Raw genomic sequence first — 13606 nt, 5'->3', positions numbered from 1 at the left:
AGAAGAGCGCAGTCCTGGGAACAGCTAAGATACTGCGCAGGACCCTCAAGCTCCCAGGCCTCTGGTAGAGGACCCGAGCTTGAAGGATAAACCGCCCGCAGGGGCGTGCTGGGTGGTTTTTTTTTTTTGGTTTTTTTATTTATTTATTTATACACACACCAGTTTGTACCTGCTTACGAACTGGTTTGGTGACTTTGACCAGGGGCCTGGGGGAACCCATGGCATACCTAGGTTTCCGCCTGTACTGACCCTCACGCAAAACAGGTGGAATTAAGACACAGTTCCAAAAGCAAACACAACTGATCAGTGCTGAGAGTGTCCTGTTGCTGAGGTTGGGGTGATCCTGTAATCTCTTGCTGGAACATGCATCGCTTGCAATCCACGTTCTGTTGACTCTGTGTTTAATAGCTGCTTCCAGGATGATTTCTGCATTAGTCTCCTTTGTGAAGATGATGATGGCCTCAGCAGAAGAGTTTTGAATTTTTTCCAGTAGTTCATTCAGCTCAGTTTTGTCCATGCTATTATTGTTTGTCGTAAAATCAGCGGACAAGATGTGAACAAATTCAATGCAGATCCTCTTGTTGTTGAAGTTGTCTTGAAGGCTATCACTGCCATATTTCCCATACTCATCATCACTTCCCACAATAATCACTGTTTTCCAATGGAATATCTTCACCAGCTCAACAATACCTCTTGTCTGATATTTGTCACTAGGCACGGTTCGCAGAAAAGTGGGAAACTTGAACTTGCTGCAAGATTGACAGAAGGCAGATTAAATTAACAAATCATCTATTTGACACTAATGAGCTGATGAACTCAGCCTGTACTTACTCACTACAGGAGAGAGGTGCAGAAGTGTTAGTCCTTGTTCTGCCCTCCCTGTATGTTGATGCCCAGTTTGGCAGATAGATAAACAGTTCTTCAAAAGGAGAGGCAAAGGCTTCCAGTTCTCATTGCAGGGTTTATTTGTCTCCCTAATGAAGGCACTGTAAATAAGCATATATTTCTCATGCTCCAGTACAGCCAACTTCAGAGCTAATATTTTGTGTGCTGGTATCAACTTGGCCAGACTCCATGAACTTTTCCTATATTTACTAGAGAAACTTGAGTACACAAACCCGCTTCCTCCCCCTAGTGGGGTGGTGGAGCTACTGCACCCCAGCAGTGGCAGCACAGTCCTATTAGTTTTTAAATGAATGGGGAAAAGTCCACCAATGATGATATTCCCAGGAGAGTATGCACGGAGAAAACTATTCTGTCCTAAAGAGGAGTGAAACACACTCATGACAAATAACCACATTAAAAACATCATGGATACGCACAGGTAGAACATTTACATGTGTCTTTCTTCTCTTTTCAGTATGACCAGGTTCCTGTACAGCAGCTATATAAAAAACTTCTACTCGTTTATCATTTGCATCATCAGATTGTTTCTGTAACGCAATCCAAATGAGTTCCTCTTTAATCTTCCAAACACGAAAAGACCAAGATGATTTGAATTTGTCACAGACAATGATGTCTAGGTTTTAGTTTCAACATGTTAAAATAAATTAAAAACATTTTTTCCAAGTTTTTCTAAATGATAATACATAACATATTCAAACAGGAGTAGAAATAGGCATAAATACGGTGGTCCTGAGAGGCCAAACGGACTGCAACTTCAGAAAACACTTGCAAAAAGAAAAATGCTGCAAAAAGAAAAATGTTGCAAAAAGAAAAATACCTGCAAAAAGAAAAATGCTGCTGAAAGAAAAATACCTGCAAAAAGAAAAATGCTTCAAAAAGAAAAATACCTGGAAAAAGAAAAACACCTGCAAAAAGAAAAACGCTGCTCTTGCTCTTGACGAAGGCGGTCGCACTTTTCTCCTCTCCTCCTCTCCCTTAGCTTCCCTGCTTAGCCTCTTATGTCCTTGTCTAGTCTCGTGTTTTTTGTATTACTTTTCCCTGGAACATTCTCTCACAGTCTGTTCTCTAAAACCTAAAAGAGGAATTATGGATTGGATCAACTGGTCTCTGGGCTTGGGTGAGCCTGAGTGCTGAAGATATCTACCTATTTGGAACCATGGTAACAGGGTTCTGACAGATCGGAGCTGGCTTGGCCCTGACTTATCGAAGAATTAAGAAAGCGAAACCGGCTGTTCAAACCCCCACAAGGCTGCCCGCTGGGATTGGAACAATGGGAGAGGCGTGAGTTTCTCAAAATGGGCTCATTGAGTGCAGCACGGATAAGATCTTGGAGAGGCTACAGCTGCTGTGAATACTCAGAATAAGATCTCTGACTGCAGACTGGATACATCTTGAAGGGCTAGCTCGGAATAACATCTCTGGGCGCTTGAGAGAGATTGAGAGACCAGTGTTGGACTGTAGAACTGCTTTGAAATTCATATGAGCTGTTCGCACTAAAGTAAAAAGCACCATCACTTCATGCGGATACCCCTTTGGCGCCAGCTGCGGTCTCAAGGCTGGAGCTGAACAACAACACCCTGATAACGACTGTGTTTAGTCTGTTCCTTCCCATTCCATGCAAGGCCACCTGGGTTGGCTGGAAGACTGTTTACTTAGCCTAGCAGGGCGAAGGACACTGTCTCAGCTGAACTCTGGACACGCACACACATACATATACACTGATATGCACACACTCATCCCCCCTCCCTTTCCAAACGCCTTTGACGCTTATTCCCTTCCGATGCTGACGGTGGATCAAGGAGGCCAGCGCACGCAGGCCCGCATGTACTGTCTAATTCGGCGGTCTCTCACCCTTTACCCACCCCTGTTGCTTGTCATGTGTTTCTTTGGTGTATTAACAATTTTTTTTCATGTGCTATGTGCAGAGGTGTTTTTTACTGTTCTCAAACTGATCTCCCTGTTGGAGCTCAGTCTGGGGGGAGTTTTTTTTTTTTCTCCTTATCTTTCCTCATGTGGTGCATTTTCCATTGTTATATGATGTTTTGTGTAACGTATGTATGGTCGGAGGGTAAGATGGCGCTGCCATTGCGTGCAATAGGTCGGCAGCCTTAACATGAAATTTCCCCTTGTGGGACTAATAAAGGTATATCAAATCAAATCAAATAATCATTCAATAATAATCATTACTCAGTCAAATATTATGAACGCAAAGAACTGGTTTCAAAAACTAAAGGAAGAAACAGCAATTAGTTCTGATCTAATCTGCTTTAAAAAATCCAGAAACGATGGGGAAAAAGAGAAGAAATACTCCACAATAAACTTAGTTTTAAATGGTTGCTGTTAGCATTTGCACGCATTTAATAAAATAAATCATGTGCATTTAAATGAATGGTATATTTATGGTTTTGGAAAGTAAACTTGAACATGACAAGAACAGAAACAAAAAAAGAGTTTAAGTCACCTCTGCAGTCACCACATATAAATACAATAGGACATCATGTTTGCACTGAAGCACCGCAGCAATTTCCTAATGTTGTAAACCTGCTCAACATTTGGCAATAAACCCCATTCTGATTCTGATTCTGATCTTTGGGATTTTGTTGAACAGGAAATTCACATCATGTTGACACATCTGCAAAAGTTACATGATGCTGCCAAGTTCTCTGGGGAATATTTCCTTGGTGAATTTGTGCAATTAAGTATTGAGGCAGTAAGGGAGGATTCAGGCTCACCTGGTCCAGCCCTAACTATATGCTTTAAGAAATAACCATGCTCATCTCTCCAGTGGTGACATAGAGGCCAAGTGTCAGAAATCACCTGCCTGATTCAGTTCCCTTTTTATAAAGGGATATTTTTACCAACTGTATTTGAATAATATGCAAAATGCATTTTATTTGCATTGTAAATATTTTTGCTGTATTGAGGCAGTTCTGAAAGAGGTCCAACCAGTATTAGCAAGCTGTACTCAGAGAGCATATTGTACATTTATTTTATAACATTTATAATGTGCTTAAATGGTTGTAAATGAGAACGCTTGGTTTTAGTTGTTTTTTCTGATTTTAAAAAAGCATCTATGTCATTAAGCTGATAAAAGAAAAAAAATGGAATTTTGTCCGAGGCCTTTTTCTTCTTTAGCATTTTGTCCCTTACATGCAAAAAATTGAAAAGTACTTCTGGGTATTTGTTCCACTTTAATCATGCATTTCCATCCAGGAATTAATTTCCATCTAGGGAGTGGTCCAGGGTGACAATGTCTCGATTCACAGGGCACGGTGTTTACAGTGTCCATGAATGGTTCATTCACTGAGTTCGGGGACTAGTGCCAAGTTAAGTAACAAGGACACCTGCTATACCTTCTCCCTTTCATGCAAGCTCAGCATGCTGTGACTGAATGACACACGCACATTGCCTTTTTTTATTTTACAGATTGCACATCCTTGATTCCTCTTTTTGACCCCTCTCCTTGCATTTCAGAGCCTCCTGCAGAGATGGAAGCAGAGGAGGTGAGGAAGATATCCTACAAGAGGACTTGAGGAAACAGGCATTTAACAAAATGAGGCATCTTTGCTTTGTAGCTTCATTTCTAAGTGTTGTCAGTTCAATATGACGTTTGGCACAGCTGTACCATAAACTGTGTTCTTATAACCCAACAACACCTATAGTTGGCATTTGCTGTTAAAGAAGTAACAGTTCTCCAAACTTAAAGTCACAATGTATGTATAAACATACGGAAAGTGACCACAATTAGAATCATAATCAAAACACCAAATTATTGAATATATTTAATTCAATTCAATTCAATTCAATTTATATAGCACCAAATCAGAACAACAGTCACCTCAAAGTGCTTTATATTGTAAGGTAGGCCCTACAATAATACATACAGAGAAAAACCCAACAATCAAATGACCCCCTACGAGCGAGCACTTTGTTTTTGTTTTGTTTTTGTGTTGGGGTTTTGTTTTTTTTTTTGCCTGTCCCGTTTGGTTCTTTTGCCATCAGAATTATTGTCTAAAGGCGAAGAAAGATGCCCAACGGATTTACTTTACCAAATGGACCCTCCCAGCCGTGCTGTAATGGTCTATTTGATTCACCTTTTATTGTTTATTTTATTTTTTATTTTCACTTGCTAGATAAGGGACAGACTTGAATGATGAAAAGAGAGGGGAGAAAGAAAGAGGGAAAGAAAAACAGCGGAGAAGAGGGACGGGGATAAAGGGCAAAAAACAAAAACCAACAAAATAAGCAGACAAAAAATACATATATCAATCACCTGGATCACCTGTTGAGAATGAAACAAGAAAACAAGCAGAAGAAAATGAGAGCAATAGAATAAACAACATCATGATGATTTATGTGAATATAACAGTAAATGCTATTTATTAAACGTTATTGTGTAAGATCGACAGCGCACTGTGTGCTTTGAGGTAGGAGCCAAAAAGGGTGTCGTTTGTGTCTGTGAGCACCCGTGTGTACACCTGTGAGCATGAACGCGCTTGTTTTTAAAAGGTTCCTTCATGTAATAATCTGCTAGAGAGTGTGGGGGAGCCACTGCCCCGTCCTCCAGGGCATGAAGCAGGTATGGAGGAGATCAAAACTCCAGACATCCAGAGGCCCCCAGAACACAAGAGACCAAGGAAGACCAACAGAGGGGCAGCCGCGCCACTGTCCCAGAAAGAGCTGATGAGAGTCCCAGATGAGGGCTCACTCAGCAGCCGCGCTTTGCAAGAGCCTGGAAGAATTGGTTGAGCTTCTCATAATCACAGGTCTCTGTCAAGCTTCTCAACACCTCCTTTACAAAACATGCGTCATTTAAAGCTCCACTTTTTGGATCTAGGATTAGATCAGCCTTCTGCGATGGTGAAAGAACGTCCAGAACTGCCAGCTATGGATACAAAAAAGTAGAATTCATGAAATGCATGTCTTTTGTATGATTTCCAGAATTTTGCTTTGCTATTCTCAAGAAAGACAGGAAGAGTAATATGAAGATTACCGTAGAGATGTTGAAGTCTTTGAGGTCAGAGTACGCTGAATATTGGATGAATGGACCCAGATTTGCTTTAACCCATTGGGCATCACTCTCATTTTGTTGCCTGCAAGCTAAGACATGCAGACAAAAGTTAGGATGTGCTCAATTTAGCAAGGTTTGTGACTGGTAGACATGAAAGAATTTAAGTTTTTTGTCTGAGTGCTTTTCTAGACATTTCACACTGGAAAGCACATAACGCACCCTATGTCTGCCCTACCTGGCTCATTGATGGCATTGTCAGCATTTCTTAGGTAGCCCAGCAGACCATGTGTGATCTCTTGCCGTCTGTACAGTGGCATCTCCTGGATAACTAAAGCCAATCCACTCACACTGCAACAGTTGAAAGAAAACATTCTCATGCTGTTCTTTGTCACTATTGTCATTTTCTGTTACACCAAAATCTTGATTGCTCCAAGAAAGCTACTCACATGACTTGGTAGTTTGTGCAGCTGATTTTTGTGGTTGCGTTTATGAGCATTTCTGGAGTAAAACCGGCAAGGATAGGAATCAGTTTCACATGGAACCAAAGTTCATAGTCGTTTGTCGTGAAAGTGGAGAAATGTGGACTGATGATGATGAAGGTCGTATTCATGACCCGATCTCTCACAACAGGCTGGAAATGTGGGGTCTGTCATGTTAAAGTGGAAAAAGACATAAGCAAATGTGAGATTGCATGTTGGAAGTACACTCATACAACATGGTACAAAGGCTGTAACCATTTGTTTTCTAAGATACAATAGCCAACAATGGATGTAGCGGTTGAGACCGATGTGTTATTCTGTATTTACTTCTGGAATCAAATATCCGCATTGTCCTCCTTCACCCTTTTAGGAGGCTAGCCTACCTGTCCATTGGCTGTCAGCTGTGTCAGGAATTCATCCACATTTTTTAGAGCGTTGCCCTGTTCAAGTTGTTCAAACACAAGATCAATAAAATCTGTGTTATTTGAGGCTCCAGAGCTCAGTAGCAGCTGTGCCACCTCAGAGGGATTGAGCGTCGACAACAATCCAGCCTACAACAGGGAATCAACATAATATCAGACAGCAGTAATGACCAATGCTGTGGGTAAAGGATTACAGTTTGCAACCAAAGAAAGTGTGCTCTATGATTTGCTTGTACTTTTTGATATGGCAAAATAAACTCCTGTGTTTGTCTTCTTAAGTCTACAATTTTGTTTTCCTGTTCTTAAGGGAGGACTAGAAGTGCAATGTAGGGCTTACCGTAGAGATGTTGAAGTCTTTGAGGTCAGAGTACGCTGTATATTGGACGAATGGACCCAGATTTGCTTTAACCCATTGGGCATCACTCTCATTTTGTTGCCTGCAAGCTAAGGCATGCAAACAAAAGTTAGGATGTGCTCAATTTAGGAAGGTTTCTGACTGGTAGACATGAAAGAATTTGTGGGCAAGTTTTTTGTCTGAGTGCTTTTCAAGACATTTCACACTGGAAAGCACATAACGCACCCTATGTCTGCCCTACCTGGCTCATTGATGGCATTTTCAGCATTTCTTAGATAGCCCAGCAGACCACGTGTGATCTCTTGCCGTCTATACAGTGGCATCTCCTGGATAACTAAAGCCAACCCACTCACACTGCAACAGTTGAAAGAAAACGTTCTCATGCTGTTCTTTGTCACTATTGTCATTTTCATTTGCAACAAAATCTTGATTGCTCCAAGAAAGCTACTCACATGACTTGGTAGTTCATGCAGCTGATTTTTGTGGTTGTGTTTATCAGCATTTCTGGAGTAAAACTGGCAAGGATAGGAATCAGTTTCACATGGAACCAAAGTTCATAGTCGTTTGTCGTGAAAGTGGAGAAATGTGGACTGATGACGATGAAGGTCGTATTCATGATCCGATCTCTCACAACAGGCTGGAAAATTGGCATCTGTGAAATTGAGGTGGAAAAGAAGCTAAGCAATACAGAGACTGCATGTTGCAAATGTACTCATACAACATGGCACAAAGGCAGCAAGCAATTCTTTTCTATGATAGACTCCATGAAGACTTGTGTAGCGGTTTAGCAAATGTCTTATTCTGTCTTATCCTGCTGGAATAAAACACCAGGATTGTCCTCCTTCACCCTTTTAGAAGCCTAGCATACCTGTCCATTGGCTGTCAGTTGTGTGAGGAATCCATCCACATTTTTTAGAGCGTTGCCCTCTTGCAGTCGCTCAAACACACGATCAATCAAATCTGTGTTATTGGAGGCTCCCAAACTCAGTACCAGCTGTGCCATCTGAGAAGGACTGAGGACTGACAACAATTCAGCCTACAAAAGAGAACCAGCATAATATAAGACCGCAGTCATGGAAATGTTCTGGGTAAAAGAATTCCGTTTACAGGAAGATGTACATCTGCAGTTGGCACTCACAGTGGACAAATTAGGATTGAAGGCTTGCAAGTCCTGCACAGTTGCAAAATCAGAGAAGTCGCCAAGGTTTGCCTTTAGCCACCCTTGGCTCCCCGTGATAGATGAGACACAGCCAGGATCTGCAGAAAAAGCAAGAAAGTTATTGACAGGGTAATATACCACATGTTGTCATGGAAAAACCAAAGTGAGCTTGAGTTTCTCCTTTTACCTGTTGAGTCATTTCTTGACAAGAACGGTTTGATGAAGTGAGTGAAGACTGCTTGCTGTGTGTCTCTGTCCATGGATGCCTTTTGGCTTCCAAATGCCTGAATGCTACATTTGAGAGAAAGCTTTCAACATCTAAACTTCTAGTCAACTGCAAGTTTGCAGAATAGAGCAATATGTCTCATATTTACTTACACAGTCTGGTATGTCTGGCAGCTGAAGTTTTTGGAGCTAAGGCAAAATAGGAAGTTGAAAGATGGAACGGCCAGAAACGGACGGATCTTTGTCTTGAACCAGCTGGTAATGAACTCCTCACTCTGTAGTTGTGCCTGGTTGAAGTTGTCAATTCTCACTTCTCCAAGAGCCTCGAGCACATTTGACGAGGTCGGGTAAGTGTTGTTGCTGGCCTTGAATTGGCAGAAAAATAATTGTAGCTGGACCCAAACTTCACGCAGGGAAACGGCAATATTGTGAAAATGTGATTTTGTACTTACCATGTTAGCAAATGTCTCAAGGGCCTGGTCCAGTACAGCAGAGGCTTTTTGGAAGAAAAGCTTCCAGACTTCTACTGGGTATATGTTTTGGCTTTTCAGTGTGCAGTTCAGCAGTGTGACCAAGTTGCTGGATGTGAGATAGGGAGCCTTGAAAAAGAAAATTGACAAAGAATACAGCCATTTTGTCAGAGCTCATGGAGATTTGTCTCAGAACCATAATGGGGCAAAATCCATGTTCTGTTTTTGGAGTTTAAAAAGGAATCTTACAGAGGAACAGGCATGTTCTGTGATGGTGAAATTGCACAGGGCTGCCGAGGAATTGCCAGCTGACAGGATTTGTTCAAGCTTTGAACTGTGGAAAAAACACAATAAATTGAAATCCAATGCCCCCTTATTTGCACTGTGTTAACGAATTTTACCTAGACAGAATCAACATTGAACAAAACGGCATTTCACCCACCCATCAACTCCATCACAAATGAGATTCACTGTGAAAAGAGAATGGTTGTGTGTCAGATAATAGTCCTTCAGAATGCATTTATATCCTTAGAGTTGAAATGTCTACTTTTAGACAGACTTACCATGAACTGGGGTCACCTTGCACTGAAGACAAAGAAAATATGATTGTTAGTATAGTGGAAACATCTTCTTCAAGTGTAAATACCTTGACTTTGTCACAGTTGGCCCAATTAGTGTGCCAAACCTGGATCAACTATTGGATAACCCATGTAAGACACTCCCCCCCCCCCCCCCCCCCCCAACACACACACACACACACACACCCCAAAAAACTAATCTTACCACAAAGGAAGCTGGAACTGAGCAGCCTGTTTGGGAAGAAAAAGAAAGGAAACAAATCAATGGAGTAGTCATTACAGTGCTGGTACTGGGCTTTTGAGAAAAGTTTAGTCAGGAAAGCCTATTTGCCACATACGTGGGAATGTGTCCTGGAGGTACTGCTTGCTTGATCTCACGCCCTGTGAAAGGTCCAGTGGCAATGCTGCCAAACTCTGCGCAAGACCATCGTATCTAAAGGAAGAAAAGAATTCATTGTGACTTGTCAGGAGCCTCAGCTTGGCATTGTGCACACCCAAATGTCTAACTGTGGATATCAGAAATATCTTACATAGCCTGGTAGGATTCACAGGTGATGTTACTGGGGATCACCCGCAAGCTGCTAGGAAGGATGCTCGCCATCACAGGAACCAAATAAACCTGGAACCACTGTTGATAGTCTTCTGGCTGAAAGTCTTTAAGCTGAGGAGCAAGGGCTGTCAAGGTAAGGTTCAAAATGGTGTCTCGCACATCTGGATTTTGGATGAAGGTGACATTTCTCTGAAAAGAGAAGGGGATCATAATAAGGTCAGAGAGGAAGTCCTGAAGTCTTTGTGGAAATGTGGAGGTGAGGGGGAGCTTATCTAAACTAAATCTTTGTACTTCTGTACAGCAGGGATGCCTCAAGGCATGAAGCATATCAGAAATGGATCATTTTGAGTTAAACACTTGAGCAGGCTTATGAAAGAACACTGTTAACATTTGTTGATGTTTGCACTGAGGTAAGGTTACCAATGAGAATTCACCTGCTTGTTGATGTTTGCAAAAGCCTGGAAGAATTGGTTGAGCTGCTCATAATCACTGGTCTCTGTCAAGCTTGTCAACACCTCCCTTACAACATTTGCATTGTTTAAAGCACCACTGTTTGGATCTAGGATTAGTTCAGCCTTCTGCGATGGTGAAAGAACATCCAGAACTGTCAGCTATGGATACAAAAAAGTAGAATTCATGAAATGCATGTCTTTTGTATAATTTCCAGAATTTTGCTTTGCTATTCTCAAGAAAGACAGGAAGAGTAATATGAAGATTACCGTAGAGATGTTGAAGTCTTTGAGGTCAGAGTACGCTGAATATTGGATGAATGGACCCAGATTTGCTTTAACCCATTGGGCATCGCTCTCATTTTGTTGCCTGCAAGCTAAGACATGCAGACAAAACTTAAGATGTGCTCAATTTAGGAAGGTTTCTGACTGGTAGACATGAAAGAATTTAAGTTTTTTGTCTGAGTGCTTTTCTAGACATTTCACACTGGAAAGCACATAACACACCCTATGTCTGCCCTACCTGGCTCATTGATGGCATTGTCAGCATTTCTTAGGTAGCCCAGCAGACCATGTGTGATCTCTTGCCGTCTGTACAGTGGCATCTCCTGGATAACTAAAGCCAACCCACTCACACTGCAACAGTTGAAAGAAAACGTTCTCATGCTGTTCTTTGTCACTATTGTCATTTTCTGTTACACCAAAATCTTGATTGCTCCAAGAAAACTACTCACATGACTTGGTAGTTCGTGCAGCTGATGGTTGTGGTTGTGTTTATCAGCATTTCTGGAGTAAAACTGGCAAGGATAGGAATCAGTTTCACATGGAACCAAAGTTCATAGTCGTTTGTCGTGAAAGTGGAGAAATGTGGACTGATGATGATGAAGGTCGTATTCATGACCCGATCTCTCACAACAGGCTGGAAATGTGGGCTCTGTCATGTTAAAGTGGAAAAAGACATAAGCAAATGTGAGATTGCATGTTGGAAGTACACTCATACAACATGGTACAAAGGCTGTAACCATTTGTTTTCTAAGATACAATAGCCAACAATAGATGTAGCGGTTGAGACCGATGTTTTATTCTGTATTTACTTCTGGAATCAAATATCCGCATTGTCCTCCTTCACCCTTTTAGGAGGCTAGCCTACCTGTCCATTGGCTGTCAGCTGTGTCAGGAATTCATCCACATTTTTTAGAGCGTTGCCCTGTTCAAGTTGTTCAAACACAAGATCAATAAAATCTGTGTTATTTGAGGCTCCAGAGCTCAGTAGCAGCTGTGCCACCTCAGAGGGATTGAGCGTCGACAACAATCCAGCCTACAACAGGGAATCAACATAATATCAGACAGCAGTAATGACCAATGCTGTGGGTAAAGGATTACAGTTTGCAACCAAAGAAAGTGTGCTCTATGATTTGCTTGTATTTTTTATATGGCAAAATAAACTCCTGTGTTTGTCTTCTTAAGTCTACAATTTTGTTTTTCTGCTCTTAAGGGAGGACTAGAAGTGCAATGTAGGGCTTACCGTAGAGATGTTGAAGTCTTTGAGGTCAGAGTACGCTGTATATTGGATGAATGGACCCAGATTTGCTTTAACCCATTGGGCATCACTCTCATTTTGTTGCCTGCAAGCTAAGGCATGCAAACAAAAGTTAGGATGTGCTCAATTTAGGAAGGTTTCTGACAGGTAGACATGAAAGAATTTGTGGGCAAGTTTTTTGTCTGAGTGCTTTTCAAGACATTTCACACTGGAAAGCACATAACGCACCCTATGTTTGCCCTACCTGGCTCATTGATGGCATTGTCAGCATTTCTTAGGTAGCCCAGCAGACCATGTGTGATCTCTTGCCGTCTGTACAGTGGCATCTCCTGGATAACTAAAGCCAACCCACTCACACTGCAACAGTTGAAAGAAAACGTTCTCATGCTGTTCTTTGTCACTATTGTCATTTTCATTTACAACAAAATCTTGATTGCTCCAAGAAAGCTACTCACATGACTTGGTAGTTTGTGCAGCTGATGGTTGTGGTTGTGTTTATCAGCATTTCTGGAGTAAAACTGGCAAGGATAGGAATCAGTTTCACATGGAACCAAAGTTCATAGTCGTTTGTCGTGAAAGTGGAGAAATGTGGACTGATGACGATGAAGGTCGTATTCATGATCCGATCTCTCACAACAGGCTGGAAAATTGGCATCTGTGAAATTGAGGTGGAAAAGAAGCTAAGCAATACAGAGACTGCATGTTGCAAATGTACTCATACAACATGGCACAAAGGCTGCAAGCAATTCTTTTCTATGATAGACTCCTTGAAGACTTGTGTAGCGGTTTAGCAAATGTCTTATTCTGTCTTATCCTGCTGGAATAAAACACCAGGATTGTCCTCCTTCACCCTTTTAGAAGCCTAGCATACCTGTCCATTGGCTGTCAGTTGTGTGAGGAATCCATCCACATTTTTTAGAGCGTTGCCCTCTTGCAGTCGCTCAAACACACGATCAATCAAATCTGTGTTATTGGAGGCTCCCAAACTCAGTACCAGCTGTGCCATCTGAGAAGGACTGAGGACTGACAACAATTCAGCCTACAAAAGAGAACCAGCATAATATAAGACAGCAGTCATGGAAATGTTCTGGGTAAAAGAATTCCGTTTACAGGAAGATGTACATCTGCAGTTGGCACTCACAGTGGACAAATTAGGATTGAAGGCTTGCAAGTCCTGCACAGTTGCAAAATCAGAGAAGTCGCCAAGGTTTGCCTTTAACCACGCTTGGCTCCCCGTGATAGATGAGACACAGCCAGGATCTGCAGAAAAAGCAAGAAAGTTATTGACAGGGTAATATACCACATGTTGTCATGGAAAAACCAAAGTGAGCTTGAGTTTCTCCTTTTACCTGTTGAGTCATTTCTTGACAAGAACGGTTTGATGAAGTGAGTGAAGACTGCTTGCTGTGTGTCTCTGTCCATGGATGCCTTTTGGCTTCCAAATGCCTGAATGCTACATTTG

General features: G+C 41.7%; 1 protein-coding gene across 1 annotated transcript in view; it reads right to left on the bottom strand.

Moving 5' to 3' along the window:
• Positions 1-3909: 3909 nt before the first annotated feature.
• The window catches only part of LOC146646530 (uncharacterized), a 29096-nt gene continuing 19399 nt past the window's right edge, over positions 3910-13606 (bottom strand). The window contains exons 73-102 of the mRNA XM_085392240.1: positions 13494-13597; positions 13286-13404; positions 13016-13183; positions 12600-12799; positions 12389-12501; positions 12130-12236; positions 11755-11922; positions 11339-11538; positions 11128-11240; positions 10875-10981; positions 10590-10766; positions 10136-10344; positions 9944-10038; positions 9811-9836; positions 9591-9612; positions 9470-9497; positions 9277-9361; positions 9010-9156; positions 8711-8922; positions 8520-8623; positions 8312-8430; positions 8042-8209; positions 7626-7825; positions 7415-7527; positions 7156-7262; positions 6780-6947; positions 6364-6563; positions 6153-6265; positions 5900-6006; positions 3910-5791 (exon numbers count right to left, since the gene is read on the bottom strand). Of these exons, the coding sequence (XP_085248366.1) occupies positions 5615-5791; positions 5900-6006; positions 6153-6265; positions 6364-6563; positions 6780-6947; positions 7156-7262; positions 7415-7527; positions 7626-7825; positions 8042-8209; positions 8312-8430; positions 8520-8623; positions 8711-8922; positions 9010-9156; positions 9277-9361; positions 9470-9497; positions 9591-9612; positions 9811-9836; positions 9944-10038; positions 10136-10344; positions 10590-10766; positions 10875-10981; positions 11128-11240; positions 11339-11538; positions 11755-11922; positions 12130-12236; positions 12389-12501; positions 12600-12799; positions 13016-13183; positions 13286-13404; positions 13494-13597 (3976 nt within the window). The 3' untranslated portion in view covers positions 3910-5614. The remainder of the gene's footprint in view (positions 5792-5899; positions 6007-6152; positions 6266-6363; positions 6564-6779; positions 6948-7155; positions 7263-7414; positions 7528-7625; positions 7826-8041; positions 8210-8311; positions 8431-8519; positions 8624-8710; positions 8923-9009; positions 9157-9276; positions 9362-9469; positions 9498-9590; positions 9613-9810; positions 9837-9943; positions 10039-10135; positions 10345-10589; positions 10767-10874; positions 10982-11127; positions 11241-11338; positions 11539-11754; positions 11923-12129; positions 12237-12388; positions 12502-12599; positions 12800-13015; positions 13184-13285; positions 13405-13493; positions 13598-13606) is intronic.

This window comes from Rhamphochromis longiceps, linkage group LG19 (assembly GCF_057381845.1).
Source record: "Rhamphochromis longiceps isolate RC_006_pf linkage group LG19, R_longiceps_female_GT1.1, whole genome shotgun sequence".
NCBI lineage: Eukaryota > Metazoa > Chordata > Actinopteri > Cichliformes > Cichlidae > Rhamphochromis > Rhamphochromis longiceps.
This window is presented reverse-complemented; position numbering and strand designations above follow the sequence as displayed.